Source organism: Lepidochelys olivacea (genome assembly GCF_965140295.1).
Source record: "Lepidochelys olivacea isolate rLepOli2 genome assembly, chromosome: 6".
NCBI classification, from domain to species: Eukaryota; Metazoa; Chordata; order Testudines; family Cheloniidae; genus Lepidochelys; species Lepidochelys olivacea.
In genome coordinates, this window is record NC_140416.1 from 43045357 (window position 1) to 43062855 (window position 17499).

At 38.4% G+C, this 17499-nt stretch overlaps 1 protein-coding gene across 3 annotated transcripts in view; it reads right to left on the reverse strand.

The window, feature by feature from the left end:
- Positions 1-1040: 1040 nt before the first annotated feature.
- Positions 1041-17499, reverse strand: part of NELL1 (neural EGFL like 1) — a 440683-nt gene continuing 424224 nt past the window's right edge. For all 3 annotated transcript variants that reach the window (XM_084632341.1, XM_084632342.1, XM_084632340.1), the window contains 3 exons: positions 13692-13868; positions 8495-8719; positions 1041-3302 (listed from right to left, as the gene is read on the reverse strand). In XM_084632341.1, the coding sequence (XP_084488467.1) occupies positions 3252-3302; positions 8495-8719; positions 13692-13868 (453 nt within the window). In that variant the 3' untranslated portion in view covers positions 1041-3251. The remainder of the gene's footprint in view (positions 3303-8494; positions 8720-13691; positions 13869-17499) is intronic.

Below are 17499 nucleotides of genomic sequence, written 5' to 3' on the forward strand. Positions count from 1 at the left end.
CTCCTTTGCCACATTAACTGCCTCTGAAATGAGCCCATCTTTCACAAAAAATTATGGCTTCAACGTATCAGCACTAGCAACAGCTGAATGCTTACACCTACTTTTAGTGAGAGTTTGTCCTTAGTAAGGACAAAAGGCCTGTTCCCTTAAGCAGCAAAGATCTTGCTTTTGTGAAGATATCTCTAACAAAGATCTGAGCCGATTGTGCTCCTAGTGAAGTTAGCATTAAAATGCCCATTGTCAGCAGAAATGAAGAAAATAAATTCACAAAATACAGACACAGGCTGGTCTCTGAAGAGTTTTCATTGTGTCAATAGGCTTTTAGGTGAAAAATGTCTTCCCAGACTTTGTAGTGAAAGTAAAATATTACAAAATCTCATCATTCTTTTGACAAAGAAACATAAGTGAACGAGATGGTCCTTCGCTATTGTTTAAGATGAATAATTCCTGGTGGAGAAAGAGTTGCTGGGGACACCAGAATTATGTGAAAATAGAAAACCTATAGAGAGAAATGTATTCATCTCAGTCATGTTAATACAGCATAAACAAGAGAACCACAGTATCCATTCTCTGCCTAGATGTAAATAATTCAATTTTTATATCTCAGGAGATAGTGTTTGCTAAAAGGGCTACACAAGCCTGCAGGATTCAGTACACCAGGGGGTTTGTTAAATGACCCCTAGGGTTCATCGAGCACAGAATGGGAACCTCCCAAATTCAAGTTCCCCCAGCTGGGCTCTGGCTCAGGCCTGGAAAGTTGGAGGACTGTTGGAAGCCAGCTGGGGAAATAAGGGGTCTTTGAGAGAAGAAAGACTTGCTGGCTTCCAAACTCTCCCTATGCATCCACAGAACATCACGTGTTGAGGTTTGTAAATGGACTGGACCTAGGACACAGTGCTTGGTTTGAGGGTGAATTTCCTGTAGCGCTGTTGCTAAATCTCAAACTTACTGCTCTGCTAATGCATATTACATTTGGGAAAGGAAAAATGTTTGTAATAAACTTGGGTTTTTACAATATTGCTAATAAGATTAAGAAAAGGCAATCTGTACATAGGAGTTTATTTAGAGGCCCACAAGTTTTAAATCATTCCCTTTTGTATGCCAGCCCACTGACTGTCTTCTCCAATTGAATTACCATTGGGTTTACAATGTGATTTACAAAATGAACTGACAGTATGATTTACAAACATCCTTTGAGTATCATATAAAACACACCTGTTTCCCTTATAATACAATCATTAAAACAATGCAAATGTAATCAACACACGGGAAGCTGAAAACAACTGGACATGTAAAGAAAATAATGACTGTATGTTTAGGCTAGATCCCAGTCATGAACAAACCACCTAAGTAAATTATCAATGCTAATAATGAAGAGTGGACTAAAAATAGCTAAATGAATAGTAAGTAATTTTTATAGCATTTTTGCAAGAACCCCTTAGGAGAAACATGAAAGTACATTATTTAAAGGCATATTCTAATATTCTTCCATTATATACAGTCACACACCATTCTTATAAATCAATTTCACATTTCCTGGATAAAGCTATGAAAAACTCACACAAATGTATACTTTTCCAAAGAATAGACACTCTGCTTATATCTGCAATCTTTTTCCAAACACCTGCTGTTTAGTTAATTAAAGAAAAAAGGGTTGGGAAGGCAAAGAACACTATACAAATAAGCAGAACAGCGTACAACAGCACATTGAAAAATGTGGCATTTAAGCTGTATATGCCATCAGATTTGAAAAAGATTTTTGTTCCAGTACTACAAACTTTCTAGCCTCATGAAAACAAAGAAAGAGGTATATCTTCCTTTGATGACATCCAAAAAATCTAACCTTTTGTGTAGGGTTAGCCTAGGTTTGGGGTTTTAAAAAAGCATTTTATGCATGGTTAATTAATAGATTTAAGTTCTTTTGAATGTCAGAAGAGTATAAAAAGGGGCCAGATTGCTTCTTGAATATGTTACATGTAATGAAAATTGTAGCATAGAATGTCGCCAATCTTCCAGGGCTAGCACGCTGCAATGGATGCCGAAATTCAGGCTGAATGTAATTGTCATTTACACCATGTCTTGTCATCTCTACAATGGTTTAGCCTGTTATGAATGGTAGGTTTCATTTTTGGAAAGTAAGTACACTGGGAGAAGATGGTGAACTTATCTACACTTGTGGAGCTTGGTATGTCTACCCAGCAATTAAGCATCCATGGCTGGCCTGTCAGCTGGCTCAGGGTGCAAAACTGCAATGTAGATGTTCAGGCTTGGGCTGGAGTTTGAGCTCTGGGATTCCATAAGCTGGGGAGGGTCCCACAACCCAGTAGCCTAAACCCCACAAGTCAGCTGCCACAGACCAACAATGTCTGTTCAACTGCAGTATAGACATACCCACTGAGAGCAAACTTAGACCCACCCCATTCAAAATATATAGGTTTAAAGCCCTTTGGTTGCTTTACCCAGTCCATATGAATGCCACCTATATCCAGTATTTGTAGTGTCACCTGCAAACTAGACCACACTGCTAAATCTGATATCAATAAGGGGCATTGTTTCCTGGATGTGTGTTGAAAGGGCATTGGATATGTGCTTTACTGCTCGATATAGGAATTCTGCTACTAGTTCATATGTTTGGAAAAGAAAATGTGTGCGTTTGTTTTGGGGTGTTTTTTTTAAAAAGGTAGACTTAGGTTTGATTACTTCCAGCCTGTATACGTCAAATGTACTTTGGAATGTTTCACAATGTTTGACAGCTATGAAATATAAGTATTATGCAATTTGACTGTACATACATACATATTTTCATAAATACATCTGACAGGAACCTCAGAACTAAGTATGCAGTATTATGGGACAAAATCACAACAGGCAGCCTTAGTTGTAGAATCTAGATCCAAAGTAAAATAATCTTGCGTTTCAATCATGTTGTCAATACACAAATTAAACCAAAATTACATCATTAGTTTACCCATGAAATAATTTAAAGGTATTTGTAAATGATTTGACAGGAAAAGTGTATAATTTACAACACTGAAAACTTTTTTAACAACCATAGACATATGCTTTGTACTGTAAAGTCACCCAGACAAGGCTAGCATAGTGGTAGGTCCCAAAGGCAACTCCCAAACATCTTCCTCGGGTGGAGACTTTGGTAATTGTCTGTTGTATAAAACACCAGCTCTTACAACTTCATTTTAGATGTTAACTGTATCAGTTTTCCTCACAGAGAAGAGGAGTCCAGTCTTAATGCTTCAGTTATTGTGAAGACAGTCTAAATCCACAGAACAGCAGACATTCCCATTCTGTACAACAAACAAATCAGTGTTACTTATCTACACAGAACAACTTTAAAAAACAGAGAACATGGGGCTTATACCTCTGGAGATGGGTATCCTATGTATATTCACAGGACACAAAGAGCTGTGTGATTTTGGTCCCTACCGCAGTTAGTACAGTTGCCATGCCCACTCAGGCCATGGCCTTTTTGCTGAGATTTCTCAAAGGAGATATTTGTGGTGGTTTTTCTTATGATGTGGCTATTTTTTTCCATTATATACCTGACTGAAATTACAATCTGACCAATGGGAAATGAGTTGGCAATGACTCTGCATCACATATGACCTGAATTGCGTTTAAACCAGAAACGTAACTGTGAAAGGCTCAATAGTACTGATTACAAATGCCTTGAGTCATCCAGTACACTTTCATGAGCATAATTTATATTCTAAAAAACCCAACAACATTAAAATGGCAGAGAATATCTGAAAAAAAAATACAACAGTTGATCTTTTATTTTGCTATATTCTCCCAAATTATCAGTCGAAAATAAGCCCTGTTAAGATCTGATGAACAAAGAGACTTCTGGCCTATTCGAACATTTGCCTGTAGTCCAGACTATCAATTTGCTGAGGAGAACTGTGACAACAATTCCCATGTCATACCAAGCTTAACTCCACCAGCAGTAGATCTGAGTCTGCAACATCTAGTCAAATGCACAGGAATCTTTCTGATAGAAAAGCATCATTTAAACCCATCACAAAGCCTCAGGGGAAACGCCACCAAAAAGGGGCAGGAAAGCTAATCACAGTGAATTAAAGCCCAGAAGGAACAGCTACACCTCCTTCTACAGTATTGTATGGGGGACAGGGGACGATGACTTCATACAGCATTTTATATAACACACGCTTAGTTTCATAAAACTACATTCAGTGATCAAAGAATGATCAAGAGAAAGCACTTCTCTATGTGGGTGAGATAAAGCACAGACAATTGTAATTCACCTTCCATATGTTATTAAAAAGCTATGCTTTAATAGCAGTGAAAAGAATATTTTGCTCCATGTTCATTTAGTCCCCATTTTTATACAAATGAATATCTTCTTAGGTAACACTAACTGCTCTAGAGGTATGCCTGCACTAAGGAGATTATAGGAGCACACATATATGCTGGCATACCTCCCAACGTAAACACACCCTACACTGACAGAAAAGGTTTTTCTTTGGTGTAGGAACACCACCTCCCTGACCAAAGTTAGCTGTGTTGACAGAGCCTTCGGCCATTGCCGTAGCTGCATCATGGGGGGGCAGGGGGGTGTTTTTTCACACCCCTGATCGCAGTGCTGATATAACTTAAGTGATCTCTGCTTTACTGTGGACTAAGATGCACACGTTGTAGGAAATCTTGTACATGTCGCTGAATATGAGGTTAGGCCTGGATTTTTCAGCAGTGTGTAACTGTGTTTATCAAGCTAGGGGTAATGTAGGGGTAGAACGGTCCTTGAGAGGTCATCTAATCCAGCCCCAAACGCAACCCATCCCTGATAGGTGTTTGTCTAACCTGTTCTTAGAAACCTCCAATTAACCTTAGAAAATCCCCAATAGGGATTCCACAACCTCCCTTGGCAAGCCTCTTCTAGTGCTTAACTACCTTTATGGCTAGAAAGCTTTTTCTAATATCTAACCTAAATCTCCCTTGTTGCAAATTAAACCCATTACTTCTTGCCCTTCCTTGTCAGTGGGCATGGAGAAGAATTGATCAGTATCCTTTTTATAACAGCACTCAACTATCTGAAGACTTATCAGGTTCCCCCTTTGTTAAGGCTTAAACATGCCCAGTTTTTTTTAAACCCTTTCTCACAGGTCAGGTTTTTAAAGCTTTTGTCATTTTTGTTGTTCTCCTTTGGACTCTCTCCAATTTGTTCACATCTTTCTTAAAAGATGCATCCACAACTGGACACAGTATTCCAGCTGAAACCTCACCATTGCTGAATAGAGGAACATTATCTCCTGTGTCTTATATACACAACACCCCTGTTAATACACCCGACAATGATATTAGCAATGGTGTCACATTGTTGATTCATATTCAATGTGTTATCCTCTATACTCTCCAGTCTTATTCTACAGTACAGCTGTCTAGCCAGTTAATCCCCATTTTGTAGTTCTGCATTTGATTTTTTTCTTCCTAAGTGTACTTCTCTTTAATGAATTTCATCTTGCTGATTTCAGACCAATTCTCCAATTTTTCAAGGTCATTTTGAATTCTAATTCTGTTCTCCAAAGTGCTAGCAATGCCTCTCAGCTTGGTTTCATCTGCAAATTTTATGAGCATACACTCCATTCCATTATCCAAGTCATTAATGAAAATACTCAAGAGCACCAGGTCCAAGACAGCCCCCTGCAGAACTCCACAGTAGATACTTACTCCCAGGTTGACAGCGACCCATTGATAACTACTCTTTTAGTATGGTCTTTCAACGAGTTTTGCAATCACTTTATAGAAATTTCATCTAGACCACATTTCCATTATTTGCTTTCCCTAGTTTATGTATGTGTGATGCTGCTTTTTAGTGGGTTATCTTAGTACTTAGTCCTGCCATGAGTGCAGGGGACTGGACCAGACTAGATGACCTCTCAAGGTCCCTTCCAGTCCTGTGATTCTGTGTTCTACTCAGAGAATTAAGCAAGCTCTCCCTCCATTCAAATGGTAGATTTTTGGAGTTGAAGGACCAAGATTTTAGTTTCAGCATCCCAAATGGGTGTGATTTATCTAATGATTATGCTTGTTTGCAAAATACTGATTGATTACAAATACAGTGTATTCCCTCAGTTCCCCACTCATATAAGGGCCTGATCCAAAGCACACTGAAATCAATGGAAAAACTCCTATGAGCATTGATCTAGCTTTATAGTGTTTAGATACAGTATCATTCCACATTGACTTTTCACTGTATTGCATATAGTGAAGGCAGAACTTTGCTATTCTGCTCTCATGATTATGTGAAGATTCTTAAATTTCAAAATTAGACTGGAAATCTCATTAAAATAGACTTTTCTACATGATTTTCAGTATTTTCTGGTTTTACTGTGAGAATGTTCCTTCCCCTGTGAAAGGTTGAAATCCATTGCTGATGTAATAACCCGGTATGTGGATTTGTGTACAGGCCCAAAGTCCAGAGTTTGGTCAAGAGGTCAAAGGCCTAGCAATAGCTAAGAGAAAGCAGAATAACCAAAGATAACCTTTCTTTTGCTAAGATATGCCTGGTCAGCAAAATGCTAAATGTTGGGAGCAATAACTGTCTTATTCAAAGTTGCAAATAGAACAAAGAAGCCCTGTTTCTGTTGTGTTGGTAGGGAGATGTTCTTCCCACACATCCAACCTTGAGTTTATGAAAGATTCAAGCATGTCAGTAAGAGATGACCTCCTCCAATCTCCCTTTCCCAGGGACCAATGCCTGCCTTAAAACACAGATGAACAACTTGGAAGACAATCTTTATTGCCATACACTTTCACTGTTTCTTTGCTTTTACCCCTAGATATTGTGACAAAGCTCTGTCCTTGGCTCTGTGGGTCCCGCGTTTCCTGACTGATTTCGCTAGCTTCAGAGGCTCACTGTGACCCTGCATGTAACCCTTCTCTCTCGAGAGACAAGGGTCACAGTCTACTGAGCCATTTTCATCATAAGCCAGTGAGGGAGGTGAGGAGAAGTTATCTTTCCTTGCACAGTCTCTGTTGTCTCCCAGTCTCAGTGATTAATCAGGGGGCAAAGGTGTGGGGGGGAGCCCAGGGACCCTAATAGTATCCGCTATGGTAGCTGACCTTTTGGAAACATGACATGTACAATTCTCTGGGCTACTTCCCCCACAGCAACCCTCACTTCCTCAAGGCCTCCTTCCTTGTGCTTGATATGGTGTGTACTACTCAGCCTCTCTAACAGCCCAACTTCCTCCCACAGCTCCTGACATGCACACCCACCTGACTAACTGGGAGGCTTTTAACTAGTTTCAGCCAGCCCCTGATTGGCTTAAAGTGTCCCAATCAACCTAGCATTCTCCCTGCCTTCTGGAAAGTTCTTAATTGACCTGGAGCAGCTGCCATTTCACTTATCCTGGTACCAGGGATTTGTTTAGCCTGGAGCTAATATATCTATCTCACACTACTTTTCTATAGCCATCTGGCCTTGCCCCCGTCACAATATGTATCTGTTGGACAATCAAAGGAGCTACTTCATTCCTATGGACCCCAAATCAGAATACAACATATATATATTTTATACTAATACATTTATTAAAGTACTAATTAAATGTTAATTTGTCAACTCGAGATCATGGGCAGAGACATTATGTAACCTTTGACCATTGGCTACTGTGCTAGCATGTCTTGCTGCTAGACCTATCTGGGGAAGTGGGACTGCCTACCCCATCACTTTCCCCCGCCCATGGAAAATCCATATATTCCATTGTAATCAATTGATTGACACTCAGTCAGCGCTGTATGTAATAAACTCCTGTGCTTGACCTCTACATGGTGTGGATTTATGTCCTTCACCCTGCATCCCGACTTATGATTGTGGCAAAAATTAAGAAGTGCTAAGGGAATGAACAGAGAAGAGGTGTAAGGGACTCTAAGTTAATGTAACCTACAGACTAAGGGCCTAATTTGCTACCATCTTAGACCATGTGTAGTCATTTACACCTGTGAAACCAACATGTAAATTATTCCTTCCTATATATCACCTCTGAGTTTGTCTGAGTGATTTCTTATCTGGTCATGCTCTCAAAATGTTTGTCTTGGAGAAGAGGCAAGAGAAGTTTAAAATCCTCCTGTCCTAAAATACAGTGCTATTTTTATTATTGTACTAGCTTCTACTAAATATTCTGTAAAATACATTTTAACAAACATAAAACTTGTCAATTTTTAAAATAGCTATCCTAAATTCATATTAAATATATCCACAGGGATTTCAGATGGAATATTTTAAAGTTGCAGAATGATGTTAAATATCTGTGCTCAAATTTCCAAGAAAATAACTATAGAATTACCATGTTCTGTTTCCACTATGCATACCATACAATGAAAATGTGTATACTGTAGGTTACGTTCTCTGCCCTTGAATCTCATTTACTTCAATGGGAGTTGCGTGTGAACTTCCAGGGGTAGAATACAACTCTATATTTATGATCCAGAACAAATCACTACTATATACTCATAATACCTTGCATTTGCAAGTTGTACAAGGAGATCCAACCATTGTCCATACTGAGCCACTGAGTCTTGTGATTCCATAGCCATCTACACAGGTTTTTCTGATATTGTAAGTGATCTGATCAGCCAGACAGGGATCACTGACACAACGGGGGCAACACTCTCCTTCTGAGATTGCTGTGTACTCACAGTTTGGATTTGGGCATAAAAGAGGCCAACAATCCACTTCCCCTTCCTGTAGAAATAGAAATAAGGGCCATGAAAACTCATTAGCTACTGAGAAAAAAATAAATTCTGATATAATGAAAGCTCCTTTTTGCATCAAATTATAATAGATTCACGTTTGGGATATATATATATCACACTAGACTGAATGCCACACCATTGGACATTGAAACTTATGTTTCCTATGTACAGTACAATTTTTTTTTTATTTTTTTCTTAATGAAGCAACCTAATCTGCAGCTTGCTCATCATGATAGACTTTCTGGTTTAGTGATTTTTTTTTTTTAATTCAGGCACGAATACTTTTTCACAGTACGGACCATACTTCAATATAGTTATTGCTTTGCAGGCCATCTAGTCTTCCATTCATAGTTGCATAACATCCCTGTGGCAGCTACAGCAATTGCTTACATAGACCAGTAACATTAGGAAAATATTTAGTGGGAGGGGACTTTCAAAAGTGCTCTGCTCTGGCCTAACTAGATTCCCATTGTAGTCTAAGTGAGTTTTACTATTGATTTCAAAAAGAACAGTTGGGCCAGTGCTGGGCACTTTTGAAAACCCCACTCTGAATATATTTTTAACTTCTTTCAAAGCAGTTTAACAGCTGGAAATAAGGAGGAGCCAGAATCATGTGACTACCCAGCTCTGGGTAGACCAGCTAAAGAATCCAGACATCATACTTTGAGATCCCCTGCATTGAACTAATACTACTAACCTGCATTTTGCTAATTTACAATCTCTTATTACTAAACTTCATATTTTTGTAACAGATATGCTGCCAAATATCTTAATATAATTAGTAGATAAACATTAAATGACAATTATCAAAACAAATGAAAAAAGCACATTTAATGATGCATTATACTCAAAATCATGCCTGTTCATGGATTTAAGTGGTGTTTGATTAGAGTAATGAAAAGACAGTACATAGATGCTGTGGCTTTAAATCTTGTCACTAATGCTTAGAGTGAATCACTGTAGTATAATGTAAATAGTCTTGGGGGATTCTGGGACAGGTACTCTATAATGCTGCTTGAAGAAATATTACCATTTCTTATATGTATGTAAACCTCTAAATTCGTGAGGATTTCCAAAGCTAAGATACACATGGAAGAGGCTGGTAAGTGAAGATGGTGTAGCACCCAACAACCTCTGGGTACCTGCCTGTTCGGTCCCTTTGCTGTTGCATTTCACAAAATGAAATTTTGTTCTAGCTAGGAACTAACATAACTCACCAATGGGCGTTTTCCCCTTCTATGTGCTGATACTTTCAAAGGAACATCAAATACACTCTTAAATGGATCCTTTAACAAAGTATTTTTTCTTTAAACAATCTGCTACAGGGATAAGGTTGCTGTAATGATTCAATTGGCATTTTTAAATACAAGGGTATGCACAAACGTGTGTGTGATGATATAAGCACTTTAAATGGCATGCCTAGTGTTAAAATATCGTGTGATCACATACTATTTCTCAACCAGTACAATAACTGTAAATATACAGATATATCTATGGCAGCAAATGCTCACTTATTTAAATACTGTGGAAGTGTGTAGCTGCATAGGAGCAGGATGAAGTTTGCACATTCAAACTTAACTTTCACCACTCCTGATTTTTTTGGTGCTTTTGGCTGAATCCGTAATACTTCATTACATTAATTTTTCTATTTTTGAAGAGAAAAAAAGTCTCCAGTTGTATAACAGGCAGTAGTTACCAAAAGCATCTGGTGCCTATCAATGTCCTTAGTAAATTGTACATTTATAGTTTTAACATATACAAGTCAGCCAAAAACTGCCTAAATAAGGTCCATTAACAGGGCAGGCTGAAGAAAATATCTCTAGGCCTGAGTATGAAAATGCACTACTTAAGAGATCTTTAAGGAAGCATGAAAGGCCTCTCAACTTATGGCTAGCCCTCCAGCCATTGTTTCTGAAAGGTGATTACTATTTAAGCTGAGGTTTGCGAGAAGCAAGGGTGGTTCTGAAACTACCTTTCAACTGCCACCCGCCCATCCTTGGAGCAGCCGAAGGACAAACCCAAGCCTGTGAAAGGAACCTGAGGGCAGGACTAGCTGTAGGTTGAAAACTGGTACAAACACATTTCTAGTGAGTGTCTTTGCTTGGGGTGAAGGAATTGGTCTTCATTTAACAAAGTTATGAGATTGTTTTTCAATTATAGGTTTCAGAGTAGCAGCCGTGTTAGTCTGTATTCGCAAAAAGAAAAGGAGTACTTGTGGCACCTTAGAGACTAACCAATTTATTTGAGCATAAGCTTTCGTGCTCAAATAAATTTGTTAGTCTCTAAGGTGCCACAAGTACTCCTTTTCTTTTTTCAATTATGTACCTGCTGTATGCAGTAGGTGGAAAATACCCATCCCTCAATCAGTCTGCTTCTGCTGCTCAAGGGCCATCATGTCAGAGAGCATCAGATGGAGTGCAGGAGATTCCGGCCTGCCTCAGAACACCCTCTCCAGCTCCTTTCCCATATCCCCCCCAAGAGAAGGGTAAGCAATAAGCAGAGCCAGCTATGCCTATTTTACATTACTCAGGAATTCCCCTAGCTGGACAATCCTCAGCTACTCTGTTAATGAAGCTTTCAGCTGCTTTGTGCTACCTGAGCAGCCAGATGTCAAGATAAGGATTTATCTTGCATATGGTCATCTCTACCTTTTTAAAAAAATCTCATTTTGTTAAATGAAACTGAATTTTTTCACGCCAAGAAGAGGCAGCCCTCACCAGAACTGTGTCCATACCAGATTTCAAACTCCAGTCATTTTTATAGCAGACCACAGAAAAAAAGAATGGCTAGAAAGTATTAATACAAAAAAGTTATTTTTTTATTCTCCCATAACTGAAAATTAAACAATCAAAATTAAAAAAAAACAAAAAAAACCCTGAGTACATACTTTAGGGATTTGGTCTGTTAAATAGAGTGTTTCACAGAATGTACATTCCCACTGGGGCTGTGCATGCCTCTTACAAACTGAATGGAAAAAATAATAAAGTCGGCTAGCAATTAAAGCTGCATTTGGGCATTACTTAGCACAAAAGACAGGAAGTCTAAACTATTTTGATTTAGAATTGGCTCCAAATCTCAGCTATACCACTGTTTTAGTGCACTACCTTAAATCTCTTGGCCTTTTTACGACTGTTAACCCAGCTATGAAATTAGATAAGACCAGGAATCTTTCTGAAAACAAGACACTGCGACTGAGTTGTGCATACCTTGGAAATATAATTAAATATGTACCTGAAAATCTCTTCCCTTTTCTTATGCAAGCATTTTAAAAAAGATCAGGAAAGTAAACTCAAAAACTCACTGAAGTAAAGGGTTTGCAGTTCTCCAAAAAAGCACGGGTGATTCAGTTTACAGAACAAAACTCTATATGTTATAACTCAATCCATTCTGCCCAGAGGACTCTCAGTTCTCCAAACCAAGGACAGTCTTCTATGCAGAGCACAGCAAATTTTTCAAATTAAAAATGGTCTTTTTTTAAAATAAAAATTGTTATACTGATTTAAAAAATAGGGGAGGAATAATAAATTTTATTTTCTATGGCAATTGGGAATGAAAAGGGTAACCTGCTTTTTTTTGTTTTGTTTTCAGTCTGTATGTTTGGGTGGTCTTTTCAGTTTCCTTCATTCTTTCCTTTTGCATTAGGTCACTATTCACCAGTGTTCTCTTTTGTTGTTTTTCAAGGGTAGTTTGTAGGACTTGGTTTTTCATTTCTGCACTGCCAGTTTTGATAGGGAAGAGCAGGCATGTGGTTGGATTTTTTTCAAAATCAAATATTTTACATAAGAACAGCCATTCTAGGTCAGACCAAAGGTCCATCTAGCCCAGTATTCTGTCTTCCGACAGTGGCCAATGTCAGGTGCTTCAGAGGGAATGAACAGAATAGGGCAATCATCAAGTAATCTATCCCCTGCTGCCCAAGCCCAGCTTCCGGCAGCCACAGGTTTAGGGTGACCCAGATTATAGGGTTGCATCCCTGACCATCTTACCTAATAGCCATTGATGGACTATCCTCCATGAACATAAATAATTCTTTTTTAAAACACAGTTACACTTTTGGTCTTCACAACATCCCCTTGCAAAGAGTTCCACGGGTTGACTGTGCGTTGTGTGAAGAAGTGCTTCCTTTTGGTTTTTAAACCTGCTGCCTATTAATGTCATTGGGTGACCTCTAGTTCTTGTGTTATGTGGAGGAGGAAATAACACTTCCTTATTTACTTTCTCCACACCAGTCAAGATTTTAGAGACTTCTATCATGTCATCTCCTTTCCAAGCTGAAAAATCCTGGTCTTTTTAATCGCTCCTCATATGGAAGCTGATCCATACCCCTAATCATTTTTTGTTGCCCTTCTCTACACCTTTTCAAACTCCAATATATCTCTTGAGTTAGGACGACCAGATCAGCGCACAGTATTCAAGATGTGTGTGTACCATTGATTTATAGAGAGGCATTATGATATTTCCTGTCTTGTTATCTATCCCTTTCTTAATGGTTCTTAACAGTCTGTTTGCTTTTTTGACTGCCACTGCACACTGAGCAGATGTTTTCAGAGAACTATCCATAATGATTCCAAGATTCTTGAGCGGTAACAGCTAATTTAGACAGCCATCAACTTCAAAATGAAAAAATCCCAATACAAACTCTGCAATTGAGAAAATTATCAATCTGTTTTACACACAACAAAATGGAAACAGTTTCAATTTTTTCAAGCTTTCTGTGAAATTTGTTTGTTTGTGTTTGTTGATCAGGTCTATTTACACAGAGCTGAGAAGTGGTCTGCCCATATTCTGACTTACCTTGCTTCTGAAGCGTGACTTTGAGTCTTTTAAAATCACTTTAATAGGTCAAATGGTGGAAGAGAGATGAAGATATTGTTAATAATGTCATAAAATAAGGTATGTTGCTATCACCAAAATCTTTACTACTTTTGTTTCTCTCGAAAATGTTTAATTTATTTCCATACCAGACAACGGCACTGCTGACAGCTGTAGGTCCAGTTGTCCCCACTACGATACAGTTTATGACCATTTTGGTCTAAACATTGACTGGTCACTCTTGTGTCACACTCTGGGCAGCAAAAGAGATCAACGCTGGGGTTCTGACAATTGCAAGCTGTTCGCCGGCAGAATATCTTCCCGTTCTGTAGAGACCAAATTGTTACTGGTATCAAGCAAGTGGCAAATAGCAGAGGACTATTGGAAGAACAGGAATGGCCATCAGAGATAGCAAAGCATGTATTGGTATTTCAGGGAAGATACTGCAGACTACCTAAGGAATTTGAAGTTATTCTTAGGGCCCAATCCTCCAAGAAATGAGGCTCCCCAGCTCCTATTCTTATAAAAATCACCCCAATGATACTAGTGGACATTTAGCTATCTGTACAGTTCCTTTTTTTTACCAGTATCCTCTGAGGCTGAGAAAAATGTTACTGTGTCCCCTCTTGTTCCTAACCCACTGGATAAAAAAAATGAACAGCCTCTCGGGTTCAGATGGAATGAAGTAATTTTATCTCATCAATTTTATGAATGAAATCTCCAAATAGGTAACTCTTTTTTGAGCATGTATCAGAACAATATTTTCCTTTGAACTATCTTTTGAATAACTGTGTGATTGTCAAGAAAATTTTAAGTGAATTGAAACTGTGCACATGGCCTGATAAATTTAATAGAAACACACTACATTAAAAACTCAGTGAAAGCCAGTACTGTTAATATAGCAAAATCATAGTGGCATTAAGTATTCCTTAATATTAATTTATCTCTAGTTATCCTCTACATCTGGACCTTCCATTTATCAGACAAAAACTATTCGGCCACAACATATCACATTGCATAATAATCTGGAGCCATGCATTGAAGATGTATTTTTATTCTACAGATTCCCTAAAATATGATTTTCCTATTTCAGGTGCTAAGTATTTACACATAATGTGATGTATTCAGATAAGTAATCAGTTAATCAGAATTATCATAGTAAACACAGAAATTTCTTCTGAATGTACAACAGAGAGGACACATCCATTTAGTGCAAAAGAAAAATGAATTTATTCTAATTCTAGTGATGAAAATTGTAGAGATAACTGTGTTATAAATTATACCCTTCATTATAGGTGAGACAACACATTGTAACTCTATATACAGAATGGGAAACTGAAATCCTAGTTTATAATGAAGAGTACCATTGAAAAGTTTTGATTTTAATTGGATTATTGATTTGTTCAATTCTTATTCAAGCAAAGTTTCAACTGCAAACAAGGAAAAGCTTGGCTGTGAGTTACACTGGTTTAATTCCTGAGTAAATTCATTAAGTTACTCTGAATTAAGTTACTGAGTAACAGCTGTAGGACTGTACCTGAACTAAGCAGAAATACAAACATCCATTAATAATGCCACCTTCACACATCATGCTTACAAGTAAAAAGAGCTTTCCTACACTGATATTACAGAACTGACTAATCAGAGATTTTCTTACATCAACCCCCATAATTATTTTAAGGGATGATAAGCCAAAATGGATTTCTCCACATGCAGTCTGAATAGGCTAAATAGCCAAAACTACATTAAGTTGTGTTGGCAGTTGCTTAGATTTTCTGTATCCATAAGTTTTAATTTGTAAAAAAAAATCCAACAAATAAACCTAAACTTTGCTGCAAAGCAATACACAGAACACCAGCGGCAAAGAATCATAATGCTCACGTTAGCTAATGACACTGCAGGTGTTCAATAATATTCCTGAAATGATTAGCATATTACATTTGATTGCAGGAATAATTAAAATTGCTTATTATGTGTAACAAAAAAAATACCTCACAGAAGTGTGGAAAAATAGAGAGCACACCACCTATAAAATGCTTGACTCAATTGTTTTATCCACCAACAGTGCAAAGGGCTAGATTGTCACACCCCTTACTCAGCAGTGCAGGGTAATATGAAGAATTAGTGCTCTCGCTTACTTGCTGCTGAGCTTGTCACTCCACCTGTATGGGAGAGAGCAGGGTCTGTTCATTTGATATTCCAGAGAGCAAATGTTAGGGAAAGCAGGAGGAGTTCTGACTCCAGTACCCAATCAGATTTGCTGGCCAGAGTAGCAAGCTGGATGCGGGTGGCAAAAGGAATAAACACTATTTCAGGAAAAGAGAGAAGTCATTTCTTCCTCCCCGGAACAAGCAGTAACAGACAAGGAACTGTGAGTCTCAGAGGAGGAGGAATTATGATTATCTGATCTATGTGCTGCCCCTTACTCAGGAAGATTGTAAAGTTACAATCTTGCCTAAACATTCCAACATGATGACTGGCTCCATACATTCAGGGATGTGCAGACCCTCGATGTGACTTGGAGGTAGTCACAGTGACAAATAATTTCATCATCTGAATTTACATCCTTCTGATTAAAAACTGCTAGCAATAACCTGTCCGTCCTGTTCAGAATTACATCCTTTTGCCTTTGGATTATTTTTAAAATTACCCCTCTTAATTGGTAACAGCGCTGGTGGTTCTGTGCTACTCACAACTCCTGCACTCCTTAAGGAAGTAAATAATCTTTTACATTGCCGTCACTCTATTTATTTCAGAACACTGATAATGTTTGATGATTCTGCTGGAGAGCCTTTGATAATACCACCACACTACTTCCCTCCTCATTCTTTTTAGCATCACATGTTTTGTTTGCAACCCTGTTAAGCCTTGTGCTTTGCAGAAAGCATTTTGATTCCCATGATGCTATGACACAAAGACTAGAACTACACTTGGAGCTGGGAGAGTGATTCCCAGCTCGAGTACATGTACTCATCGAGCTACTGTGCTAAAATCAATAGTGTAGCTGTGGTAGCATGGGCAGTGGCATGCGCTAGCCACTCCAAGTATGTACTCATGGGATGCAGGCAGATTGCACTTAGAGTGGCTAGTCCATGCCACTGCTTGCTGCTGCCCATGCTACTGTAGCTACGCTACTATTTCCAGCATGCTAGTTCAAGCAGAGCTAGGGCAGGCATGTCTGTGCAAGGTGAGAATCATGGCACCAGCTCCAAGACAAAAAGCCTCTTCAGATGCAGCATCCCACTTACTTCTTTGGAATTCTAATTTGCCATCTCTAAAATAACTTTGGCAAATAAAAGTACAAATGGTAAAAATAAAAATATAGAAAATCATTGATTTTCTTTTGGTGGGATAATAATAATATATACATACAAAGGCTGCAAACAAAACTTGTGATGCTAAAAAGTTCTCGCCACCCAACAGCCTCTAGGTTGCGTCACAAACTTTAATTAATTGAGGTAAAGTAGTAGTATTAAAGATGTAAAAACAGTGCCATGGTATGATTTATAAGTGACTGTGGTTCTCACACAGAGTCAATTGCAGGGTCTACTCTTACTGAAAGGTGAACTGCCAGGTTGGAGGAAGGTTACTAGTGTAGTTCCTCAGGTATTGGTCTTGGGACCATTCTTATTTAACATTTTTACCTTGGCACAAAAGGTTGCAATGTGCTAAAAACATTTGCAGATGACAAAGTTGGGAGGTATTGCCAATATGGAAGAGGACCAGAATATCATATAGAAGGAGATTTGGACAACCTTGAAAATTGGGGTAATAGAAATGGGATGAAATTTAGTTCTCGTTTAGCCGAACTAAAGAACGCTGAGGGAAAATATAATGGCTCTCGTTAAATACATAAGAGGGATAAATACCACGGAGGAGAGGAGTTAATTCAGTTAAGTGCCAATGTGTACCCAAGAACAAATGGATATAAACTGTCCTTCAAGAAGGTTAGGCTTT